This window comes from Poecilia mexicana, unplaced genomic scaffold (assembly GCF_051168715.1).
Source record: "Poecilia mexicana isolate PSO_F unplaced genomic scaffold, ASM5116871v1 scaffold_9, whole genome shotgun sequence".
Classification (NCBI taxonomy): domain Eukaryota; kingdom Metazoa; phylum Chordata; class Actinopteri; order Cyprinodontiformes; family Poeciliidae; genus Poecilia; species Poecilia mexicana.
In genome coordinates this window covers 8,207,702-8,234,823 of record NW_028263378.1, presented here as the reverse complement: position 1 = coordinate 8,234,823, position 27,122 = coordinate 8,207,702, and the positions used below count along the sequence as shown (strand labels likewise).

Here is a 27,122-nt window from a genome sequence, read left to right as displayed (position 1 = left end):
AGCATTTCAATTTTTATTAAGACCACAAAGTAGGTGACTCACTGTCTGGTCATTTAAAAAGTTTCCTCCGCACCCAAAGGGAATACAAGGTTAAAATCTTTACAAAACACATTAAATATCTTAAAGCACATTTAAGTTTGATAAATGCAGATCAATGGGCTGGAAGAAACTGCTATAATTTTTGAAGATGCTGCTATATGTAAAGATATATATTAAAATTAGTTTGATGATCTGAAACATTAAAATACATTTTAAAAAATCACCAGAAGTAAGTTCTCAGGGACAAAGTAGTCATTATGTGACCTCTTTTTGGCCCTGTTATAAAGTAGATTATGATTTCACCTTTATAAATTACTTTTATTCTTTCATTGTCAAAGTGGGTACAACATATCCTACATTTCCCAGCTTCTTTGATTACCCTAAAAACTAGGTACAAAATGAAGCCGTTCAAAACTCAAAAGCCAAGAAATAGCAAAGAGAGCTAAATGATAAACACCCTGCAGATCCCTTCTGTCACAACAAACACGTCTTCCTAGTCAAGAGAATCATGAAAGAAAAGCACCTTCATTTTATCTTTCATAAAAGCATCTGGTTTATTTTTTCTAATGTTTAAAAGAAACCAAAAAAGTAATTGGTTTATGAAAAAGATGCAAACCACCACTTAATTGGATTCAGTTCATTCTAACCACCCTTTAAGCATTTCCCCTGGCAGCGCTGGTTAACCTTTGCTGTTCATTCAGAAGCTCACACTGTTAGCAAGTTTGACATTAACATTAATGATTTGGCTAAACCAGCTAAAGGAGATCAAAACTGTAATCCTGGCTCAACCACACTTTTTTAAGCAAAAGTCTTCTGATAGTTATTTTGTTTTTAGTTAAAATATTCATTCATACACACAATGACTAAGAAACGGTTGGCACTCTAATCAAAATGTTTAAATATGATACCAGAGAAGCAGTTTATGTTTTTTGGAATTATTGAAAATCACATTTTCCAAACTAATATACTTAACTGCAATTCATATTTAAGAGCTAAAACACAGCAGCATGCCACTCTCTAGGAATCCTTGTCTAATCCCCTACTGCCCTTGAAATATTTGCATCTTTAATCCACAGTGAACAGAACCTTATGGACAGGGTGAACCAACTTCATTTGGGTTCTGGATAAACACCAGTGTGTACACAGTCAACAGAGTTTAGATAGTCGTTGAAAGAAACATAGCAGCTCTGACAAGAAGCTCGGAGCGAGATCTCCTCATGGATTTTGGAGCAGATGGTTGTCTGCCTGTTTGGGGTGAGCTATGCGCCCTTGTCTTTGACCTGGTGTCATCATTTCCCATCACAGAGGCCAGTTGAATTTCGGGGATTTTTCATAGTGTAGTTTGCCCTAGGAAGACAGACAAAGTTACTTCTTTGGTCTTTTGTTGTAAGAATGCTATTATTTTCTGACTTCTGTTACTTTCAAAATTGCTTTGAGGCATTTGGTGATCCTAACAAGATATCCTTCACTCTCTGCTCCTTCCTCCAGCAGCCAATCTCACCACTTCCTTTTATTCTCTCCATCTCCAGATTTTACATCTTTCTTGCATCATCCATCCACTGTTTTGCAGATCGGACTACCCCTGAGTGAAAAATGAGAAAGGTTGTTGCACGAGGAATTCCCTAACATCTACAAATCCCTTTCGTTTGAAATATTGCTACATGTAATACACACAATAGCTGCAAACATTGGCTTCACAGACCGCACTTGAAAAAGGATGTGATCATTGCATAAAATATTCATGATGCATTTGGACCAAATCCCATCATATATTTGCTTCTGTAATTTCCTCTGACTGTCGAGCGAGGAGAGAAGAGCTGGAGCTGCTGGCTGTTGTCTCCAGAGATGCCTGTTGACAAATTCTGCTGCTATCAAAACTTCGGTGAGGGAGGTGACAATGTCAGGTGCTGCATTGTGGGGGAGTGAAAACTGCAGGCTGAGGACACTATCCCAGACCTGCTGTTGTTTGGTCTGCAGCTCTTTAAGGCTTCACTACTGACACCTAATGGCCATCCATATATAGAAGAATATCTACAGAAAGCAGAAAGGGCTGTGCATAAAACTTATCCTCAAAGGGTTGGGAATACATTCACTTTTGTGGAGTCATTTGTTGTGTTGGTTATTTATTTATTTCTACTCCTGTTTTACCAGTGTGAATAAACTATTTTAGATTTTCTCACAGCCTTTTATCCTCTCTGAGTGTTGAACTTTATTTATCTACTCAAGGTATTTTACCTCTTATATATGATATATTTTTTAAACTGGAGACCTATTTTCTGTTGAGTAGGTCTTATTTTTTGTAATTTTTTTTGTTTTAATTAATTTCAAAAGCAATGTAAATGTGAGCTGATTCTTGGTATCAGTGTTGGTACGTTTAAAACTACTTTAAAATTTGTTCATGTTGTGTTGCAACTACAAACCTCTGTATTTTATTAGCATTGTCCATTATTGTGAAGTGAATTGTGTTCTTTTTTATACAAACAAAATTCTGAAAGTTTTCATATCTCCTTTAATGTTATAGTATTAAACGGCCACATTTTTTACCATTTCAGCAGAAAGTGTTTGAAGTATGTCTGTATACTTTAACATTTATTCATTATGTCGGGGTGATTGTTGCCTAGTCTTTCTTGCAAAATACCTTAAGCTCAGTCAATTGGGTTAAAGAGCATTGGTGAAAATCAATTTTAATTGAAGTGCCACAAATTCTCAGCTGATTTAGATCAGGACTTTGATTAGGCCCTTGTAACACAGAAATATGCTGGGATCTAAATCACCCCATTGCAGATTTGGTATAATGTTTAGGGTTGTTGTCTTGATGGAAGGTAAACTTCAACCCTATTTGAAATCTGACCTCCTGTCCTGGTATCGTGCTGCATCCCCACAGCATGATACTGCTACCACCATGTTGTATTCAAGGTGACGTACTGCGCAAGATGTCCTCCACACATTCCGTTTTGCAAGGCATGTTTGATTTCATTTGACCAGGCATAATTGTGTTTATTTCTGACTTTTTATTTATTCATGATTGACTCCTTTTAAATATTTAGATAGCTTTTATGCATTATCTGCACATGGTGGTTGCTCTGGATTTTAAGATTAAAAGGGCTTACCTAGATATTATTTACTCATCCTCTGTCTTTCACTTTAGAGCTATATGCAACTTTATGTTGGTCTTTTGTATGAAGTGTAAAGGCAAAATACAGAGGTTTGTCACAGTGAGAAATATGAAAAAGTTTAGAGTATGAAGGCCTTTGTAAAGCAGAATTTTAGTATATTTTATGTAACTACTATTAAGTCGTATTTGGCATTTAAAAATACATACCCCTTCATTATTCATAGATCTATGATATATTGTTTGTAATCTAGTGTTTGGCTTATCAGAAGAAACAGGCACTCAGCAGTGTAAGTAAACTATATCAACAGCAGGAGTCTTCTAAGCCTAATCCACAGCCAAGAAATAAAATATGGTGCCTGATTTTTCGGGCGCTTGAAGGTTAATTATTCAAGACTTTTCTCGCCTCACAACAAGCCAAGAAACAGCAGGATAACGTGGCAAGCAGCAGGAGCTTCTTCTTTATTCCCTTGGAGAGTGCCACAAGTTTAAACCCAGCGTTCTGTTTTAATTGAGATGCACATATTGTCTGGAGTCTGGCGCCTTCGAGCACGGCAGAAGGAAATGTAGGACAGGCATGACCTCAGTTATTCTGTACACTCAGTGAAGCAATCAACGATATGATTTGATCCAGCAAAAAGAATAATCTGTTATGTCTCCAAATGATGAATTGTGAGTGTGAACTATTTGCTGCTACATCTGTTTAATGATTAAAAATGTGCACTTGCTCTCCACGATGAATGAGCAACACATGAATGCATGTTGGTATAATTAAAGTTTTACATAATTAGGTATCTATCATATTAAAAAGCAATTAAAAACACAAATTGGCTGGGAAAAAAATGCTTTTACGTAGCATAATAACTGGATATGGAGAGGACTATAGAAGACAATGCAAACATTGATTTGTTTAATGGTCTATTAAGGCAAATCCATTTTTGCAATAATGACATGTTTTTCATTTTCCATCATTTGCAGAGAAAATATGCAGTGAGAGTTCTTCTTTGACCTTTCCCAAGTTCCCCCTAGTTTTAGAGTTTTTGGACTAATTACCCATATAAAACCAACACTAATAGCTCACAGAGTGAATATCTTCATTTTCATGTCAAATCACACGATAAATAAAAAACAGTGAAAAACAAATTAGAGTATGCTCTCTTCACTGCCTTTTTGCTTGTATGTAAAAAGGACTTAAAAAAGGACTTAACATACATCAGTATGGAAAGACTTTCATTTCAAAATAGGACAGAGACTCAATTTGCACACAGTGAGATGTCATCTTTCCCATATTTCAGGTCATGTTTACACCAGGTTACACCCACTCAGTTTGTAAGATGAAAAATAGCTACAGGGAGAATCGATTGAACAACCTTCTACTTGGAAAACAGCTGCCCTAAAGAATGAACCAGAAGCAGGCTTTACTCTATGTCTAATTTTAGAATAATATAATGCTGCTCCTATTGCCATGTCTTCAAGGGTTTTGTTGGCAGCAGAAATCTTATGTAGGTCAATATTTAGTGCAACTTAACAGGAAAATTGGCTTTTTTAAAAAAGATTTGGTTGTCATTTGTTGATACTGACATTAATAATAAATATTGTTTTCTGTCTTCTATGGAAAATGGAAAATGTTCATGCTATATGATAATATCACGGAAGTAAAACACATATAAGTCGAATCATGCAATAGTGATTTCCTCACCTAATATATTAAATAACTCAGCTATAAAAGTCAATGTCTCAATAACATGTCTATTAGGCTTGAAGGTGCAGAATGTAACTTTAATAAAAAAAAAAATGTTTCTTTGCATATTTGTTAAAACTGTCACCATCTTGTGACACTAGCTTATGGAACAAATAATCTCTGATAAGATCAATCTTCTGCAGCTCAATTTTTTCACAGATTGTCTATCTCGTACCATACTGTAATGATGTAGTGACAGTTTCAACAAATATGTATTTTTTAAGTTAAATGCTGCAGCTTTGAGCATCAAATAAAACTTAACAATGTCCCTTGCTATTCACAAGTTGAATTATTGTCTGCTGAAGCAAGGTATTCCACTTTTCTTAAAAGGGATTCTATGAGCAGTGGCAGTTTCTCATATGGTCTGATGCGACACTTGGGTGCTTTACACCTCCTGCCTCTCTTAAATGTGCCTGAATTTGAATATTGTTGATTTTCGCAGTCCATATCACATCAAAATTACACATACAGAGACACTCTTCCACATAGGGACACATATTCGATTTGTACATTCACCCATTTGTTTTAAATGAAACTTGGCAGTTTGTAGAGAAAGGTTGATTTTAATCAATAAGCTTCTATCTTAGTAGACCACCCTATTCTAGCAGATTAGTTAAAAGTTATTGGGGTTTTTTTGTTGTTGTTTTTTTTTTTTTGCATATATCTGGCTTTTAAAACTAGTGAATGAATTTTCAGAAGTGTTCAGGTCAGGTCCATTCCACAAGTTTAATCTTTGCCTGCTTTACTCCAAAACCAATTTTATATGTGTTTGTGGTTATTGTGTCTGGGTTGTAACTTACTAATTCTTGATCTAAGATTAGTTTTAACAATTTCCACATATACCTCCATCTTTATAATTTCACCAACTTTGTGCAATAATAATATTGACCATGAAACACCCCATAAGCATAATCCTGGTGTAACTATGCTTAACAGCTGGTACAGTGTTTTTTAGGTTTTCAAGTACCACCTTGAGACGAACACACATTTTCCAATTTTGGTACCCCAAATATCCCAATTGTTGTCTTGTCACACCCTCAAACTTTTCAGTAGGGAATATTCACTTGTTCATATGGGATTCTATAGATTTCTGGCAGTACGTCTGGATGTTAAACTGACTACACCTTCACCGGTTTCCCAGCATCTTCCAGTAAATAATATACTTTAGCCTTGGCAATTGATGTGTTATTCCTGAACATTCAGCACAATTGCTTTCTACTGAAGAGGACAGTTTGGCTCATGTGGTTGAAATTTAGATACAATTCACCTTTGGAAATGATAAAATATCAAATACCATTACATTTTCAATGGTCTTCTCATGTCATTTATGAAGCATATATATTTATATAAGTGATTTACACTCACTTTGAAGAAGAAAACAGCTTTTTTTTAAGGCAGTTTGTATATTTGTTGCTTGAAGGAATTCCTAATGAGCTCTGTGCCAGTTTTAAGCTTTATGATGATAAGTGACCAAATTACAATGGGGGGAGGGCTTTCTAAAGGGATTAAGATTCATAATATAATATAATATAATATAATATAATATAATATAATATAATATAATATAATATACATTTCTCTATTGGCCAATACAATGTGCAAAAACAAGAAATTTGACTTCGGATTATAAGTGCTCACATTGTACAGACATTCAGTACAAATAGATGCATTTTAGGCAGAGTAAAATAAGGATAAAGGAACGTGATAATGTTGCTGCCTAGTTTTTATAGATTAGAAAAGGTTGATATGAAAGAGGAAAAATGTTTGCATCTTCACATTAGAGTTAGAATTCTAGATGTAAGCCGCTCACTGTGAGACAGAAGAAACTGTTTCTGTTGTGGCTCAATTTGGCAAATAGCACCTGGAAACATCAATCTGAAGGTAATAGTTTTGGTAGAATCTGTGTGGTTTGCAACGATCTTCGATGCCTTTTTCCTGACCCCAGTCTTGTAGTACTAGATGGAAGGAACGTCACTAAGGAGCTCCACACCGTTTTATGTTGTGTACTGAGACATAGTAAACCATCTGTTGCCACACTTTAAACTTTTGTTTATTAATTTTAAACCAAATTGTTTTCGTAAAACTTTAAGGTGACAAAACTGGTTTGTTTGACAAATTTATTTTCTTGTCAAACGAAGCTCCGCCCAATCTGTAATGTTGCATCAGAATATCCCGGAAATGTCATCATCCCTCACCCGGTTTTCCTGCTGCACACACTTCACTTCATATAGCATAACTTAGCTCTGAATGTGGGCTCGTTTTTGATTCCTTATGGCTGAGCAGACTTTGGTAGAGAAAATGAGTGAATTGCAAGTGGACGGGAGCATAAAGGTGATCCTTTTATTTTTATATCGGGATAAATATACTGTTAAAAGCCAACTAGTAGCTAGCCTAGCCTGTGGTAAGATGCATGCTGTCATTTAGCCATTTGCAATGTGGCGCTAATGCTTCGGCTAGCTGACTTGTAAGTGAATTCTTTGTGACAATATAATCGCAAACGCTCTTTTACTAACTTTTAAACTTTTAGTTTGTGTTTAAATGTTTCGTGGTGAGTTGCTAGAAGTAGCTTTCAGGTACTTGTGGGTCGTCTGTTTGCATGGTTTAGTAAACCAGGCATTCATGCCAAACTCTGTTAAAAATGTGAGTAATTGTTGATTTCATTGTCATTTGAAATATTATTTAATGTGTAACACATTTTCAACGTTTTGTGGAGATTGTTCTGGGTTCACAGTATAAATCGGTTTGCACCCAATATCTAAATGTTTATTTCAGTCAACAAAGGTTTCATTATAGACTGACAGGCGTCAAGGGTTTGGTGACCTGGGGATAACAAACAACCGAGTATTATTGTGTCCTGTGATTAATTTCACACGTTTTTGTTTGATTTCCGTATGGTTGTTAATAACTACCAAAAGATGTAATTTCTGTTATGTTAATTAACATTTGCACTTGTCTATGCCCTCCATATGTATTTTAAATGTAGATAGAAAAACAGGATATTGTCCCAGTAGTGACCACATGTCATTATTATCACTTTCTTCCTTGTGGTGTTTGGACAGGAGTCAAGTACATCCAGTAAGAATGGAGGGAAGAAAAAAAGCAAAAATGTTTCTGGGGACTCTGCAGGCAAGACTGAGGTGAGTTAAACATCATACGGGTTTCTTGACCCGACAGCATAAGACAATGTTGATTAACCAGTATTTATTTATTGTTTTGAGATAACAACTTAACCTCACTGATTCACTGATTTGTTGAACCTGCTGAGGTTCAACGAATGACAACTAATCAGTGTTACTCTTCTCAAGAAGCAAAATTAACTTCTTGTTAAAAACTATATTTTATGAGCAATGTTATTGAAATGAAGCACTGATTTCCTTTATGTATAAGATAAGCTTTTTGTTGAAATCCCTGTTCTCTTAGAGAGATTTTTGGGGAATTATATTGGTTGGTGGATTACAGGTTGCAGGCTGTGTGAGTAGGTTTTCTCTGCTGTGTAATGTTTGTTTTTGAAAATCTGCAACAGTACAGTAGTGTGTTGTATATTCACCTGGATGATTCAGCTTCCTTAAGCTATAAGCCCAGCTTTGTGTGGAAACACAGATGATGTGTCTGATTTTATAAATTCATTTTTTCCTGAATAGTACTCTAACTTGGGTAATTGCATGGCATTTTCACAGAACAATTGCAAACTGGGATCTGGTCATTCAGGTTGGAGAATTTTAATACTGGGTGTGAACAGTCATGCTTAAAGTTGTCATCCTGTGTCGGAATCTGCCTGGATGTTTAACACCAGATCTGAACAGGATCTTGGCCTCGGTTTGCTTAAGACGATCTATTTGCAAAACAATCATTACAGACAAAACATGTTGGACTAGACTGTAAAACCGGCTTCCAACATGGACAAGCTTCGTTGGAAATAACTACCTGATAGAAAAGTGATTAATTTTAAGAAATCTAAAGTACAGCATTTATTTGAACTTCCTTGAAGTTTAAGTCTTGTATTATTGTTGATGGTACAAAATTCAGACTGATTTAGAATTATTCTTAATTTTGCTTGTTTAAATATTGAACACCATATACAACATGTTTAAAACCAGCTTTGGAAATGTGTAGTTAATTATTTTAATGAATGGACCTCAACTTTAGTTCAGGTGACATATATTATTGTACATTTGTAATAACTCACAAATGTACAACCTTACATTCCTCATGTACAACCTTATGTGTGTCTACTAGACAAAACTACCTTCTGTGACAAAGATCATACAATATTGTAATTTTTTTTTACATAGGGCTTTATTGCGAAATGTGTATATATATATATATATATATATATATATATATATATATATGACAAGATTTTCTACACTTAGCTTTTAAGCATTGACTATTTTCTAATTTCTGTGATTTTTTTTTTCTTTTTTTTGTTGGTAAAATAAAATCCCTTAAAGCCTCATGTATTATTGTGTCGTGCTTCACCCAAACAGTCACCGGTTTTTGTTTTGAAGGGAAGCATGTCGGCTGTTCTGTTTAACCCAGTGCATATATTAAACACCGCCAGCCTATTAACTGTTGCCAGTCCTTGTACTTACAGCCTGCGTTTCCCCCACAGTTGTCACCACCGCCCCAGTACATCGACGAGCGTCTCACTTTGTATGCAAAGCTGAAAGCCGAGCACGACGCTCTGATTGCAGAGAGAGCTGCGACGGATAGCAAGCCTATCAAGGTGACCCTGCCTGATGGGAAGGTGGTGGAGGCGGAGTCCTGGAAGACCACGCCGTACCAAGTGGCATGTGGAATCAGGTCAGCGTAATGATGGCTCTGCTGTAATTATAGTGGTATTACAGTTAAAAACGGGGGTTACCAAAATTTGATTGCCAAAAGCTGAACTGTGATGTGTTGTTATTTAACATGTGATTATTGTTGCTCTCCTTTAAATAGTCCACATCACTTGTATTACTAAAAGCAGCAGTTGCCACCAGCCAGTCTTGTGGTTGTTTTATTAATAAGTTGATTAACTCATCTAGCCACAAGAAAGTAAATAAATCTAGATAAAACATTTTGTGCGTTTGGTATTCTTTGGTTATCTTAATCAATGATTCAATATAGTGTATATTCCTAGATATCGAAACATTGCGTCTCTGATGTATTTATATAAGGTACACTTTAAAATTCAGTATTTTTATAGGAAATTAAGAAGCACACAGTGTTCTCCAAGGAAAATCTTGTTTTCTCTAGCTGCTTGTTAATATACCCCAAAATATATCTTTGTAAAACAAAAGCTCACCAACTTGACAATATCCATTTATAATGTTTATGTTGCATAAATTGTTTCCAAGCTTAATTCTGTGTATTAAAAAATCCATGGTTTAATTTGTTTAATTGCTGGCAGTAGATATTTCTAAGTAGAAAATGTACTTAGTAACACCCTGTGACCACGGGAGCTGGCGCTTTCATTTTTTTACCTGCCATTATCAGCAGAGTTTAAAATACCGGGATTTCTATAGCAGCCATTCCCCAGTTGATATGCACGCCTGTTCTTTACTTTGATGTGGAATATTTTATGTTTTACGGTGCAGCCAAGGCCTTGCTGACAACACAGTGATTGCCAAAGTAAACAACAGTGTGTGGGACCTTGACAGGCCTTTGGAGGGTGACTGCAGCCTTCAGTTGCTCAAGTTTGATGATGAAGAAGCTCAAGCCGTAAGTTTAAATCATCCATAGTCCTGTTTTTGGAGAACTGGTAGAAACTGATGCATATCAAATTTCTGCATATGGTTATGATTACAAAAATCCCCCCAGTTTTCTTGATTCTGTCTGAATCAGATTCATTTATTTGGGAGTAATTTGGACATATTTATAGTTGTATTTGTTGATATCTTCCAAACTCTTCTTTCTTTTTTCTTGTACATCTGGTAAGACTTTGGCAATTATCTTGCTGGATGTATCTTAGGATAAAATCATAGTTGTAACAATAAGTAAATATTTTAATATTTTTCAAATGAATTACTTTGCTAATGACTCAACTTTAATTTTAACAATATCTATTAATATAAACAAAACTGTTTGATCAGTGATTCCTCCTAAAAGTGCTTAATGGTGCATGAAATGCAGATCATTGTTGAAAAATATTTGTATTGTCATTGTTGACAAGGAGTTGTGATTTTTGAGAGTTTAAATAATTCAAAATGTGTTTAACTGCAATCATAATAAGCACCAGAATAACACTGTTCAAACATGAAGTTTAGCAATCCAGTCAGATTAACGGCATCATTCAAAAGCTATTTTCAAAATTTTAGGATTTTTTTCCCTACAATAAACATCTTGCTGTTTTGTAAAACATATTTTATAATGTTAAGAAATTACATTTGAAAAATACCCATTCTTTATCACGTCAGTTTGTTTTGCCTTCATATGCCCATCAGTAATTTAATAAATATATATTTTTTTGCATTTAGTATTTAACTACCTGACATTTTATGATAACATTTTAGGTTTACTGGCATTCCAGTGCCCACATCCTTGGAGAAGCCATGGAGCGCGTGTACGGCGGCTGCCTCTGCTACGGACCTCCGATTGAGAACGGTTTCTACTACGACATGTTTCTGGATAACAATGAGTGAGTTGCTCAGGTTTAGTGAGAGTCTTTTGGGTGTAACGTGTGTCTAGCAGGTTCTATGAGATTGATGACTAATGTACCTCAGAATACAGGTAATTTGTTGAGCGGTTCAGGTAGTTGAGCTGGATTTTTCTTGGGTGTTTTTCAGTTTAGCTTTAATGTGTTAACAGTTTTCTGGTGAATAATGTTCTCATTTGACTTTATTTTATTTATTTATTTATTTTTTTGCTACAGCTGCTTTTCTTTCTGCTTCAATGATGTTTTCCAAATAATTCTGCAACCCGCATAATGAAGTCAGTTTATGCTAATGGCCCTACTGGAGACAGTTGGTCTAAGGATATTTTGACATTGCTGAAGGGCTAAAGCCAAGGACCCGTAGTGTTTGTTTTTGCTTTGTCTAAGTTATGACTTTGTGGACACAATGTCCTTCTTATAGAGTCTGGGGCTTTTAGTTTACAAACTGGTAATATTTTCCAATTTTATTCCTTTTTAAATGAAACAGTTAATCATTATCTAATCATTATTTACAGATGTAAAGCCTGTGCAGTCTAGAAATGTGTGCTATAAACTTAAAAATGGTATGAAAATTAGGACGTTTGAAAAGTTATGCATGGAAATACTCATAAAGTTAACTAGATTGTACTGGATTACATGGTAGATTCTCTCTGTTCTTAATGCTATTGGGTTTTTTTTAACAGAGGCGTATCAAGTAATGACTTTCCCTGTCTGGAGAGCCTTTGCAAGAAAATCATCAAGGACAAGCAGCCGTTTGAAAGGCTGGAGATAAAGAAAGAAACTCTTCTGGAAATGTTTAAGGTAAGGCAATGGATACACATTTAAATACAAAGAAGTTCTAAATAATTATTAACTCTGTAATGTTCTTTTAAAGTACAACAAGTTTAAGTGCCGCATTCTGAACGAGAAAGTCACCACTCCCACCACCACCGTCTACAGGTGAGTCCAAAGGCTGGATGACGTAAATATTCTGGGGGATTTTTCTGCAAATTTGTAAAGACAACCTGAAACGCACAAATTTCGTTAGCCAAATTTTAATTGTTATAAACATATTTTTGCACCAGAACTTGTTAACATACACAATGTTGACCTACATGACCTAAATCAGTGACATCTGTCATCTGGTTCTGTATATTAGACAAGAAATCCTCACGGGTTTCCCATGTAATATATACAATACTTTATGTCTGATACTTCAGACTTTTTTTATACATGTGATTTTTGGGTTTTATTGCTGATAAAAAAATTAAATTATGTTCATATGTAGGCCTGTCGCGATAAACGATAAATCAATTAATCGCACGCCTTTTTTTATTTCTCTTGATGACACTGAATGAAAAAAGGCTCAACGCCGGTGCTCTCCACTGACCCTCCCTTCCTCATTTCCTTAGTGTAATGTCCAGCGCACACTACACGAGTTGTCGGCCCATTTTCAAAACCTGAGACACATTAGCCGACAGAAATCCTAGGCATAACGGTTCGATTGGGTTCGTCGTGCTGTGTGGTGTCCAGCCACACAGCCATTATTTTGGACTTGTAGCCCAAAATAATGGCTACAAGTCCAGTTAAGTAATTTTAAAATCAGGCATTAATGCTTTACTAGAATCTACCTCCAATGCATGTGGCTAGAGTCAGCATAAAGTCCTGACTGAATGGAAATCATTATAACCTCTTTATGTCACGTTAACGAAGAGCAGCTGAAAACTTACCGGGTTCATCAACTGCGGTAGCAATTTGGCTCCAACTCCTCCCCTTGTCATTTCTATATTCTTTGCACAAAATGTTAAATATTAATGTTGTTTCCACATATCTTGATGTCATCTGGACTTCAGGTTGCGCTGTGTCAGCTGTTTGGGATTCCCCTCCGTTATTTCCCCTCTGAAAGCAGGAGGAGAATCCGTGCTTTCTGATTGGCTACCTGTCACATTAAAGCTCCCAGTCGGGGGAAACCCCTGATTTAGATCTGAGCAGCCGATGATCTAAATCACACTGCAGGATGATCAGACATTGCCAGCGATAATCTTAGATCGATCTAAGATTATCTTAAGAGGAAAATGGGGGCAAAAAATTGTGTAGTATGAACTACTGCATTAGGTAGTCGGATGTGCCCATTAAATCTAGTGATTACTGAAGGGCAATATAGTATTCAGACTTCATACTTGGCACTCTTTTGGTTGAATGCAGTATTTATTTCCACTTTGGCTTTATGTTGTTTAGTTTTTATTCAAGTACGTTTTTTGTTCATGGAGACTGAGAATTCATTTTATTTTTGTTTTTGGGTGTTTTGTTTATTTAGTTTATCAATTCCAGTGTTATGTGTTCTTTTGAAAATAACGTGTATCCATCTATGGCAGGAAATGGCATGCATTATTAGTCATTTCCATTAAATCACTGTCAAAAGGTCTTGAAACAATATTATCGTTTATCACAATAATTTTTTAGACAATTAATCACTCAGCAAAATTTGTTATGGTGACAGGCCTATTCATATGTATTTTTTTCCACAAATATCTTGTCATTTCAGATGTGGTCCACTAATTGATTTGTGCCGGGGACCTCATGTGAGACACACTGGAAAGATCAAAGCCCTTAAAATCCACAAGGTTAGTCTAGTAAAAAACTATGTGTGCCATTATTTGTTGCTACCAACTATATTTAGTTTGTTCCAACTGCTGGAACAGAGCTACTCTGTCTTACACTCATGGGACTTGGTGGACTCTGGAGAACGGTGAAGTTTTATATCCTCTCCCTGTTTTTTTCTTTTTTTGTTGTTGTGCTAGAATTCTTCTACCTACTGGGAGGGAAAAGCAGACATGGAAACCCTCCAGAGGATCTATGGAATCTCCTTTCCTGACCCCAAAATGCTGAAAGAGTGGGAGAAGTTTCAGGAGGAAGCCAAGAACAGAGATCACCGCAAACTGGGCCGGGTAGGAGCTAAAATACAACAGCAGTGTCAGCTAGAAAGAGAGTAAAATCATTGTGTATTCTGAAGGGTTGAATATGTTAAAAACAGTTATTTGCGGGTCTACTGCTATTCAGTCTACTTGAATAACTTTTTTTATGAAAGAATTGATTTGACTAGGCAAACCTTTAAAAATGACTGTGGAATTTTGTTATTATAATCCAATTTTCCTGGTTGTCTTTGGGAATGTTTAAAAAAACAATGTTGATTATGCTGTTGCTGGTAGTACAACTGATTTAATTTTATGTATTTTCTTTATGTATCAGTCTATGAATTGCTACATTTATAGTGTAACTTTTCCGATGATGCTAGAAGAAATAAAGGAGTTATATTTAGATCTGTTAAGCTGCAGGGCGTGTGTTATGTCCGTCTGCTCCATGTAATCATACTTGTGGAAAAACAAGTCAAACAGGAACACAAATGCAGACCAGAATTAGTGTATAATGAGGTGTTGCATTATGTGAAAGAAAAACTAGTTTGACCTTGGTATTACCCACTTAAATTTCCCATCAGTTTAACAAACCTTTTCTCTTTTTAATTCAGGAGCAGGAACTCTTCTTCTTCCATGAACTGAGTCCAGGGAGCTGCTTCTTTCTGCCTAAAGGGGCCTTCATCTACAACACACTGATTGAGTTCATCAGAGTGAGTTGGAGCCGACAGGCCCGCAGTGGATAATTGCTTTGATCTCGCTCCAAGCTTTGAGAGGAAAAGTCCAGGGTTTGAGGCAGAAAGTTTAGTTTCGCGGGAAAACCTGAAGAGAATAAAATGATCAGGGAACAAGCTCCACTTGTTCTTTACAAAAGTAGAAAGCGCAGAAGTGCAATAGGATTCAACATTTAACACATTTTCTTTTTCTCCATTTTCTGCCTTATTTATATTGCATACACATGCTTTGATAATAAACAGGCAGCTTACAAAGCTGTTCTTTTAGATAATGGTTACAGCAACATAAAAAATATGTAATGTAAGCAATTATTTTTTGTCATTTATGGCAAATTAATATATTTAGATTGCTCTAAATAATTGATACATTAGGGTATGTTAAGTGTTTTTCCCATGCTGATATATTTTGCACTTTTAACTGTGCAGCTGTTCACATAAATGTGCATCTTAACGAATTAGATTATTAATCTTGGTTCAGAAATAGACTTGTATGTTATGCTGGTTAATTAAACACAAAAAGCTATATTTCAGGCTCACAGTGAACCAACATGAACAGATGGCATCCTAAACAGTCACAGACTGTAGAAACTTAACACTGATTTTCACCCTCTTCACTTTTCTTCCAGACTCTGGGACCTGTAATTCAAAATTCACTTTAATTTCAAAAAGAGACTTTTAATGACTAAACAACCTTTCAGTCCTCTTTTTTTTAGTTTAAGAAGAACTCTTCAAATATGGTATTTGGGCAGAGTTACTTAACACAGCAGTGTAGTGCAGCCTTGATATGTTGTGTGTTTACTCTTGGAGTTGTACGGGTAATACACAAAAAATAAGACATATAATTTTTAAATTTCATGACTATTCTTGAACAATAGGTTTAGTTATTTCTACCTCTGGAAATTGATTAGACTGCTAATTAGTCTAATGTTGGATTCTTCAGAATTTTACATAAACACTCTTTATTTTGGTAGTCAAACATTTTAAATGTCTGTTTTAAAACTCGGGACCATCTACTAGAACAGCACCTGAAGACCTAATTCTGCAATATAAAATCAGACATTTCCCACCATCCTTATCATCGACATGCAGTTTAACTTGAACTGCTTTACATTACATTCTGTTCAGATAGCAAGCAGAGTTGTAAAATCCCGAAATGAAACTTTTTGCTTTTTCCTATTGTGCATTTCAAGCTGTAGCCAACTTGCTGTTTCAGTCCAAATATAATTCCTGCTTTTCACTTTGTTAGACAAGCCCAAACCAGACTAAAGTTTGTAAGTCAAATGCCGTTGCCAGAAGTGAACTAACCCTTTGTAAAATAAATCGAAACATGTAAATCCATTTGACGGCACTAAAGAAAAGTTATTTCTCTATATTATAAAGGGTGAGAAATTGCTTTTCAAATCTTGATTCTCAGACTGTGCACTTAATAAGAAAAAAACACTTTAAGCAATTTCACTTTAATGTAACAGTGGATTTCTGACAGAGGCGATTTCGAGAAACGAAATTGGGTTTCATAAAGAAGCTCTGTCTGCACAAGCTTAAACTCCACCTCTGTCAAATACAGTAATCAGTCAAATACTTTAATGGTGGAAAAAAATCCCATCAGTTGCCCAAGATTTTATTGTGAAAGCTCTTTCGTGGCTAGATTTTGAAGTGTTACACCCAAGTAGACATAGCAAGCCAAGATGTATTAACACATAAAAATGAGATGAAATAATCAGTATAAATCCAAATGTGAATTTGGCAGATCAGATTTCAAGGAGTTAAGCAGTGTTAAAGCAACAAGAAAAGCAATTGCTCATTTAATTTAGTGTTTCTAATTTCCTTTATAAACAAAATTGAAGGTAAAGTTCCTTCCACAATTATTTGCAACTCTGCTAAACCCTAAAGTAGTGTTATGATTAATTCAAGGTGCCGCTCTTAGCTAGTGTTTTTCTGTTGAAATACTAGAAAAACAGTTTTGAAGCCTTTAGTCAGTGATACAATTGTAGATCAGTGCAGTTTCAGCTCTTTTATTATAACCATTTCTTAATTTATGTGATATGACCTCTTGGCTCTCCCATCTTGAAAACGAAAGGCCAACTGCTGTATCACCTCATAATTACACACCAGGGAAACAGGATGTCAATGATTACTGATTTTAAAAAAAAGTCCAAATAAAGCAAAAAAGCTTGTAGCATTTATTTTTTAGGAGTCACAAATGTTGTGGAAGATGTTTTTATAAGAATAGTTTTTTTTTCTTAGACTGGGGCAATAAATATAATTTAAAGATTGGATTTCCTAAAATGTTCCACCTCTATCTTTTGCATGTTATGCAATTTAATTAAATGTACTTATTTTGACTTTTCCCTGTAATTAAAAGTGGAGGTTCTTTTTCTTTTTTTTTTGTAAACCTCCACTTGAGAGATGAGGTCTCATTTACAAGAGTGACCTATTCTTCCTTTTTCACAATCTCTATTTTCTCTAATTTCCACAGAAATTAGATTTTCTGTAATGTCACTAATATAAAGTACAAATTGAGTTTAATGATTTATTTTTTACACCATCTGTTGTAATCAGGTGTGGAAGGTGCCGTTTGTTAGCAGAAGTCCTTCCCTGTGACAGAAGACGGTTCAGGGCTTTATTTATTTTTTCTAGAATGTCCTTCAAAGGCGCCGTGTATCTTATAAGGAATACTTTGGCGTGTCCTTCACAGAGCGAATACAGGAAGAGGGGTTTCCAGGAAGTAGTGACTCCCAACATCTACAACAGCAAACTGTGGATGACTTCGGGCCACTGGCAGCACTACAGCGAGAACATGTTCTCTTTTGAAGCGGAGAAGGAGACATTTGCACTCAAACCAATGAACTGCCCTGGGCATTGGTGAGACCTAGGCATTTTCTTACAAGAGATTGTATAATTTAGTCTGGCAGCGAGAGGAAAAATGAACATTAATGGTAAATGAAAACACCCTGTAAATCAGATAAATGATCTTGTTTTCCTCCTGCATGAAATGAAGTACCTTCGGCATGCAAAATAGCTGCGATACGATGTTTAGCTCTGCATCTTATTGTGACAAACTGTCGCTGCAGCAGATTTTCAACCAGCATGACTGAAATTGGAATGTCTTTAAGGCCTTGTAGTGTTTTCAGATGGAAAATGTCCCATTTCCGTTTCTTGCTGAATGCTGAGTTGCAGGATAAATGGAAGTAACAATTTGGATCTTTGCTTTAATATCTTACTAGTCCGGTCTCTTATCGCTTCTCGGTAAATCGCATCGCCATCCAAAATAACTTTTACATTGTTTTATCAGTTGCATCAAATCTACTCTGTGTTGTTTTGAATCAGTTTCTTTGTCCTAAGTTCAGACTGAAGTCGCATTGTGTTTTCACACTTTTTTTTTGTTTGTTTTCCTCCTCTCTGTTTGAATCCAGCCTGATGTTTGATCACCGCCCTCGCTCCTGGAGAGAGCTTCCTCTCCGCATGGCCGACTTTGGCGTCCTGCACAGAAACGAGTTGTCTGGAGCCCTGACTGGCCTCACGCGAGTTCGCCGCTTCCAGCAGGACGACGCGCATATCTTCTGCTCAATAGACCAGGTGAGGACTCTCTTACCAAAACACTCATTTCTGGAGGAAGAAAAGCTGTCTGTGGCTAATGATTTGCTCAGAGTGACGTTGCCCGAGGTGCTGTCTGCTGAGGTTAAAGAGTACAAGTTGGAAAATAAATGATGCTGCCCTGAAATAATTTTCAATTTCTACAGCTCATGTCGGGTCGTGCTGTGTTAATAATGAATGTGCAGGGTTTTTACAAGGAATATGAATTTATTCCTAGTTCTGCTGCTTCATATTTAACATTGTTTGTTTTAATTGTCAGAAGTAAAACTGCGATGCCAGTGCATTGCAGTTGTGTTCAGTGTTGTATTTTCATCACACTGCTGCATTTCAGATCTTATCTGCTTCCTGTAGGTAAAGATTTAGTTTTTAATTTGGTAAAACTACAACATGAGTCAGCTTTCCAAGGGAACACAATAAAAACGCTGGGTATAAAAGCACACAGTGTTTATTTGCAGGATGTCAAACTTTTACTACAACACTTGCTGGCACAGCAAACGTGTTATTAATGATGAATTGTTTTGTCATATCCACATATAAAAACTCCAAATTCTTCTGCTCCGTGGTTAACAGTTTGGAAACAAGGTTATTTGCTCCAAATCACTTCCAGTATCAATTAAAGAGACCAAAAGTTCAAAAAGTGAAGCAATTTTATTCATTAGCAGATTAATACATGAAGATGCGGCAATGCGCAGCCAGTTTGCTCGTGATTGTGTATTGTGAAAGAGGGCTGGAAAAGGCACACAGGTCGTAAAGCCTTTCGGCCACGGCGGCTCGATTTTTGGAAAATATGTGATAATATAACAAGCCATTAAAGAATACATGTGTTTCTGCTTTGGGTTCATTGCAAACAGACTCTAGATAATGAGTGGAAAAAAAATAAAATCTAATTTTTCCATTTAGAACACCAAATTTTATTGAAAACGGGGATTTTAGCCAACTTCTTTTTGCTTTGATATCGATAAAAATGTAACTGTTGTATCTTAATGGCTTAACCGGTACACCTGATGTGTACCTATTAAAATGCACTGAACTGTGTATTGGTAGATGTATTACAGACAAAGAGAGGATGAATCTATGCTTCCTACATAATTAGATAATAATTTAAATTTATGTAGTTCTTGGTATACAGTAACATTGTCATGTTTGCAATAAATTGGGGTAAAAACACAAAAACAGAGATAAAAGCTTAGTAACCATAAAAGGCATGCAAGTAAAAAAGAACAAAGCTAAGAATATAAACGTTAAACTGTTAATGCTTGTAAAAACATGATGTTTTACTAAATTTATGTGTTCAAATATTAATGTTCTGTTTTTGTGGGCCCCAGATTGAGGAGGAGATTAAAGGCTGCCTGGACTTTCTGCGTACAGTTTATGAAGTGTTTGGCTTCACTTTCAAACTCAACCTTTCTACAAGACCGGAGAAGTTTCTGGGAGAGCCAGAGATCTGGAACAAGGCAGAAAAGGTAATTTCTGTTCCTCTCAGTACATCAGAAAACATGAACACCCAGAAAGGTGCTGCTAGAAAGTATTGGCTGGGCAGAAGCAGAAGACTTATATTTTCTCAAAGCAGCCTTCAGTTCAGAAAATGCTTTTTTCCTCTTCAGAGGTATTATTCACACTTTGCTGCTTTCCCTTCCTGTTCTGTCCCAGCAAGTTGATTTACAGGAAAAGCAGCAATATTTCAGTGATTATTTTTTCAATTTAAAGCCTCAATTGGCTCAATTTGTATGTAAAGCAAACAACGAGATGAGTTAATTTGAGCAATAATGACTGTCTAGTTACAGACCCTTTCTTGGACTACTTGGACGTCTGGGAGAACGTTGTAAGGTCCGCGTTAAATGGCAGCTGATAAAACAAAAGACTTTGTTTTCAGGTGCACTTGGGATTGAATGAAGGGCATCAGATTGTTGGTTTTGTAAGGGTTTACTGGCAGGCTTTAGATGAATGAAAAGGTGTTTGTTGGCAGCTATAGCTGCTGGAATTGAGTTTTTCGTTTTACTGATTAGCACTGTCGTATGCATATTTTCCCTCCTGATTTCCATTACATGACTTATTTATACATCTATTTTTATTAGGGCTGCAACTAAGGGTTATTTTAGTAATCAATTTGTGGCACATTTTGCAAATGTTCCATTTAACTACTTCATCTTTTTTGTGCAATGTTAAAAGATGCAAATAAACGAATAAATTCCTTTTTAATTAAAACATATTTTGCTTTGAATGTAATAACAGCATTCCTTTAGAGAGCTCTTGGCCATTTGTTGCAAAAGATGAATCTGCAAGTAAATAAATACTTCTAACATCAACATGTGAAAAGATGAGCTCTTTCTGCTTGACTTCACATCAGTGCAGTGTAGAACTGATCTGCTGACTCTGTTTTGGTTTAACCTTTTAACTGGATAGCAAAAGGTGCTAAATAAGGAGATTTTCTTGTCAGAGAATTGGTTACAGAGGAAGCTAAATATAAACCTGAGGAGTTCTGGGTAGAACATATTTACTGACAGGTTTTTATTTTCAATCTTACATGCAAAATGTATGTAATATATGCTTTTCCCTGCAGCTTTGGCTTAATTACTGTCCTGACTGTGTTCTGTCTTTGAGTTACTGTACTTCAGTAAATGATTCATCGATTACTAAATTAATTGACAATCATTTAAACAATTTTTATTAAGTTCCCCATCCTCAAAATTATTGTCTTTTTTATGTTTACAGAGCTTAATTTACTGTAAAATTGTTTGTTTTTTTGTTTTTATCTGCAACTAATATTTGAAGCTTTTATTGAGGCAATTATCCATTTTAGCAATAGATAGTATATATATATTTTTTTTTTTGCTTGAAATTTCCTGGTAAGAAAAGCATGACTGTTTGATTGCAAGAAGTGCTTTAATTATCAAATAATCATGTTTTACTGCAACCTTTCATATCTCATAAATATATATCAAAAAGTAAATTTTCTGTTAAGAAATGTAAACTCATGCATGTGTTACTCGCAGCATAACATGTGTTAAACCTTTATTATTGCTGGTTCTGATGAATAACAGGATGGATGCTCCAGTAGTAGCCCGGCTTCTTGTGAAGGCTCTAAGAGCTCTTAGTTGCACACCTTGTAAATCTTTGCACACTTGAATTGGCTTTAGTTTACAATCCTCTTAAGGCCGTGGTTATCCTCACTACTTATGCACCTTTTTCCGCTGCATGTTTATCTTCCATTCAACTTTTCCTTAATATGCTTTCATACAGCGCTGTGTAAACAGACTGTTTGAGCTTTTGTTGCAGCCTTTCCTAATATTGCTTTGGCCATAGCATAATATTTCTGCATTGAAAATGTTTTTTTATTGGTCTGACGTAATATAAAAATGTTCTTAGAAACACGATGACTAAAATCAATAGAAATAGTTAAATTAGTATGACAAATAGTAATTTTGTGTTTTTTGTGATGCACCTGTAAGGTTAAAGGTCACGGTACATGGATAAGGTCTTGTGTTATGATTTTCTTCCTGTTTTGCTGTTTGTAGGTTGTCTGAGAATTATGGTGTTTTGAGCTACTATATTCTTTTTGTTTTGTTTTATTTTTTTAATCGTTACATTTTTCTATAAGAAAAACTCCTGGACTTGATTGCTTGTTTAATGTATTTAGTGAAACAGATGGAAAATGACATAAACCAAAAAGACAGATAAACTGGGCAGAAGGAGAGGCAGAAAGCTCTGTGCTTCCTCCTCCTCATTTTATTGCTCAGAAGCAGCCATAACATAACATGGAGGCATTAGCAGTTCTCAGCTCAGTGATTTGTCCCAGATGAACTTTCTTGCTGTGCTTAGCAACACTGTTTACCTGGACATTGCTCAACCATGAATGTTGCTGTAAAGCAATATTAATCATTTTTGTCTTCGCAGCAACTGGAAAACAGCTTAAACGAGTTTGGGGAGAAATGGGTCCTGAACCCGGGTGACGGAGCTTTTTACGGACCCAAGGTGAGCGGCGCACCGAAGCATTGATTTAGTTCAGCTGTAAATCAGCCGGAGGGAGGGGCTGCTGATCACACGTGTGTTTTATGTCTGCAGATTGACATTCAGATCAAGGATGCCATCGGTCGATACCACCAGTGTGCCACTATACAGCTTGATTTCCAGCTCCCCATACGCTTTAATCTCTCCTTTGTCGGGTAACAGCTCTGCTGCTTTTCATTCATCTTAAATATTGGATGAAGTCTTAACTTCTCTTACTGCCTACTGTCTTTATTTCAATCGCATTTTTTCAGTTTTGTTTGAATTGGTTTTGCAGTAATGATGGTGATGACCACAAGAGACCAGTGATCATCCACAGAGCCATTCTGGGATCAGTGGAGAGAATGATCGCCATTCTGACTGAGAACTACGGAGGCAAATGGTTCGTGAACAATCCTATTTCACTGGGTTAATCGAAAAGAAGGACAAACCCTAACAGACAGAGACCTGTTTGTTTTTATTTAAGTTGGTTTGAGTTATGACAATTCATGAATAATTAAAAAAAAAACAGAAATGTATTCTGAACCTTTTTACAGTCTGTGTTTGTCCTGCTGCTGCACCACAAGTCCAATAAATGCAGAAATGTTCTGTTGTTCTTCAGGCCGCTGTGGCTTTCTCCCGGTCAAGTGATGGTCGTACCTGTGGGACCAACCTGTGAAGAATATGCTGAGAAAGTAAGCACTCGCCTCTGCTATGTTAATACAGCGACACATCTCAAGGGCAGCGAGGTTGTCAAGTATTTAAATTTACCTCCAAGCTGAAGCTATTTGTCTTTTGTCTTATCCCTGGTGTGCATCTTGTTGTTGGCTGCGATCCTGTGCCGTACCAGAATCGCAGAACTGTCTGGGAGTCTCACTGTTCGCTTCAGCGCTTATTACAGTCACAGCAGCTTTTTTCTTCTAACTGTAAAGTACTGCATTTTATTAGGAGGTATAAAAACGCTTCTCATTTTGTTCGTTGGAAAATTTTGGGAAGAATTGATGGATTAAAAATCAATGGATAGAAAAAATAATAATGGAAGGAAGGGAGATGTGATAGATTGCAAGGAAGTAAAGAAGAATTAAATCTATGACGGGAAGTCGAGTAAAAAAGGGAGGAAGAAAGCGTCATTGGATTGAGGCATGAAAGGGAAGAATAAGTCGGGGGAGGGACTGTTTGGAAAACGAAAGGATAGAGCAGGTTTTGGAATTAGGACTTATTAGAAATAAGTATTGATTTGAAAAACGAAGGAAAAAAGGAATGGTTGGTTTCTGCAAAAAAAGCGGGGAAGGCTTAATTGTAAGTAGAAAGATGTGATTGAAGGAAGGAAGAAATGGAGGGTTGATTGGGAGAGGTTTTACTAAAGAAAGCTGGATGGATGAACGATTGATTAAGGATTGATTAGAAACAATGGTTGTTGGAAAGAAGGAAGAGATTGATTGATTGGAAAAGGGGAGAAACGGAAGGTTGAGTGGAGGGAGTATTTACTAAAGGAAATGTTGATGGATGGAAGATTTATTTAAGGCAAAGGTTGATTTGAAGAAGGAAGGCAAGATCAGAAGGAACAATTGATTTTAGGGAGGAAAGATTGAGTGGTAGCAGGATTTATTAGATGAATGGTTGAGGAAAGAAGAATGGAGGAAAGCATCACAGATTAATGGAGGTAAAGGTCTGATTTAATTGGCCCTTCATGTTGGTTCTTCATGTCATGCTGATTTAAGCAGTTCTGTGGGGTTGGAACAAAAATATTTGGGACTTCATCTTACAAATTCTTAGTCCATCTTTGATACTAAATAATTCAGAGAAACATGTCATGAAATAAACTTCTATAATGCTTGCAAGTCATTTATTCAGGAGATTTCAGCTTCAAAAATGTGCTTCATAAGGATATATTTGAGCTATTATTCTCAGAAATATAGTCCCCTGCTTTTAGCTTAGAAACACTTCCTGCTGAGTGACAGCATTTCAGCTATGACGTTTTTCCTCACTGAAAAATAAGTGAGACTCTTTTTTTTTTTTTGCACAGTTTCCCACAAACCTACTCTGTACTTGACATATGAATTCTGCAGCAACAGTCAACAAAATAGATTTGTGCACAAAGTGTTGGTCCATGTCAGTCACTTGGAATAAAAGCCATAATAAGAATTTTGAGCATTTCTCACTTAAAAAAAACATTTCTGTTCTTTTGATCTCAGCTGTATTTCAGACCCTTACATTAGAACTTTAGTATAAATGGAATATTTTATTTCAGGTAGAAGCAACATGACATGCACGCTTTACAGCTAGGAGGGCAACAACGTTTTGCTTTTTCACCACTTTTCTGCACAAAAAGTTCCTATTTTATTTTGCATCCACAGTAGAAATTGATCTATTTGTTTTAGTTGTCTAAAATGAATATTTTGGGTGGAAATTTGTCCCCACAACCACCAAATTGTCATTTTTGATTAGACCCGATGTTGAAGTAATGAGCATGTGATGCTTAAAACAAGCTTTGTCTTTCTCTGATTTACTCTGCAGGTCAAGCAGGAATTCCACAACAGCGGCTTCATGGCAGATGTGGATCTGGATCCCAGCTGCACTCTGAACAAAAAGATCCGAAATGCACAGTTGGCACAGTACAACTTCATCCTGGGTCAGTGGCAACATGCATTTATTCCTCTTTTATCGGTTCCTGTTCTTATCCGTCTAGATATTGATTTTTTTTTTCTCTCTTCTTTTTTTGCAATCTGCCTTGTCGGACAAAGTGGTGGGAGAGAAGGAGAAGACCAGCAACACTGTGAACGTGCGCACCCGAGACAACAAAGTCCACGGCGAGTGCAGTGTGGAGGAGTGCATCAAACGCCTGACGGAGCTGAAGGCCTCCAGGAGCAGAAACGCAGAGGAGGAGTTCTGAGCTCAAACAACTTCTCTCCACAAGACCTCGATTAAATTCAGATGCTGTGTCTATGATCAACTTTTTAAGAGGGGACGGGGAATAAATGCCTGCAAATGTCTTTATTTTTGTCAAAAATCAGGTTTTCTTGTACCGGTGCATAGATATACATTTTTCTGTTGTCTTCCAATTCCTGTCTCTGGTTATCACGGTGCAGCTCAACCAAATGTTATGAAGTGTAACAGTCTGTCTATTTGTTTCGAATGTAACATGGTGAGGTCCTTGAACAGCTCAGCAGAACAAGTCTGTAAATGAATAAACTGTTTCCTTAAACATTTTTCTCCAGTTTCCATCTTACAAGCTCATCGGAGCAAAGGGGAAATGCGTTTTTTTAAATGTTCTTCCTCTGTCTTTTTGTTGCTCATCATTTCTTCAAGGAATTGTACATGAAATACAATTTTGATAAACAGTTTATTCTGGATGATTCTGTGCTGCTTTTTGAGACATGATATAAGCAGGGTCTTAAACTCAACCTCTTAACAATTGCAGGAACAGCTGACCTTGAATAAGTGGATAAGCCGAGGCTTACTCAGCCTCATGTTGACATCTTTTATTTCTTTTGGTTGAGGTTTCAGAGTGGAGAGGTTGTTTTTTTGTGAAGCTAACAAAAGAAATGCAATCCGGACTAACAATATAGCAAAAAAATATATAAAAGCTGCGCTTTAAGCAGAAGCATTCTGGGAGGCTCCAACATTTTTCTTGTTAAAAATCCTAAAGATTTTGGTGAAAATCTGCTGTAGGGTCTTGACTGATTTAATTTTCCACAGGGGACGGTTGTATGCAGAATTATGTAAGACACAAAAAGTCATTGCTCCTTGTGTCTGCAAAGTTGGTGGTCTGCTCTACATTTCTGCTTTGAAAACCTGTTTTTATTGATATGGAAAGTTCTGACAGGAGAAACTTAACTGTTCTCTATTTGCGCCAAAATGAGTCCATCTTCCATTATAGCACATTGTTCACAATTACATAGGCATAAAAATGCAGATTAGCTCACACAGATGTGATTTAATTTATTACACCTAACTCATCAATCCAACCACTGGCTGCTACTGTAGATTATTCACACAGCTGGACATTAACGCTACACCTCAGCATACAATAGTCACTGACTAAACTATACTAAAATCAACTAATTTGGTAACTTTTTATATGTTACACAGATATTATTTGTGTTGTAGCCTATTGTTGGTTCATAAATTTTGAAGAGTCGTGTCTCTTGCTGCCTCATGGGTCATCATTAATTGCTCCCTTGCTTTGTTTGGAAGATAATTGTGCTTAAATAATGCAAGCATTTCTCATTATGAATGTCAAAGAGGCACAGAGCTTCCAGCTGGAGCAAAACATGCTGCAGAAAGGGCAGCAAGCACTAAACTCTGAATGCGGGTCAACAAAAACAGTGACTCCAGCTGCTCTGCACGATGGACGAAATTATAATATGTCAAAGGTCGGCAGTTTGTTTAT

At 36.3% G+C, this 27,122-nt stretch overlaps 1 protein-coding gene and 1 long non-coding RNA gene across 2 annotated transcripts; one reads left to right on the top strand and one right to left on the bottom strand.

The window, feature by feature from the left end:
• Position 1: 1 nt before the first annotated feature.
• On the bottom strand, positions 2 to 9,591 carry LOC148157640 (uncharacterized). Its single transcript, XR_015764254.1, has 3 exons — positions 9,485 to 9,591; positions 1,459 to 1,621; positions 2 to 1,386 (listed from the first exon to the last, which is right to left on the bottom strand). It is a non-coding gene; the product is annotated as an uncharacterized LOC148157640 (long non-coding RNA).
• tars1 (threonyl-tRNA synthetase 1) lies at positions 7,068 to 26,082 on the top strand. The gene is made up of 19 exons (XM_015000472.2): positions 7,068 to 7,223; positions 7,952 to 8,029; positions 9,505 to 9,695; positions 10,472 to 10,595; positions 11,387 to 11,511; positions 12,210 to 12,327; positions 12,401 to 12,465; positions 14,051 to 14,129; positions 14,307 to 14,453; positions 15,032 to 15,130; positions 17,847 to 18,013; positions 18,565 to 18,727; positions 20,071 to 20,208; positions 22,640 to 22,717; positions 22,808 to 22,908; positions 23,028 to 23,132; positions 23,352 to 23,424; positions 25,247 to 25,361; positions 25,474 to 26,082. The coding sequence occupies exons 1-19, from the start codon at positions 7,164 to 7,166 to the stop codon at positions 25,620 to 25,622; spliced, it is 2,175 nt and encodes a 724-aa protein (XP_014855958.2). The 5' UTR covers positions 7,068 to 7,163; the 3' UTR covers positions 25,623 to 26,082.
• Positions 26,083 to 27,122: the final 1,040 nt, after the last annotated feature.

What these genes read in the sequence shown, in the direction of transcription:
- tars1 (XM_015000472.2), top strand. Translation starts at nt 7,164, where the DNA reads ATGGCTGAGCAGACTTTGGTAGAGAAAATGAGTGAATTGCAAGTGGAC. An exon ending in TCTTCTGCTCAATAGACCAG is followed by an intron (nt 18,728 to 20,070) that starts GTGAGGACTCTC and finishes TGTGGGCCCCAG; the next exon opens with ATTGAGGAGGAGATTAAAGG. An exon ending in GAGAACTACGGAGGCAAATG is followed by an intron (nt 23,133 to 23,351) that starts GTTCGTGAACAA and finishes GTTGTTCTTCAG; the next exon opens with GCCGCTGTGGCTTTCTCCCG.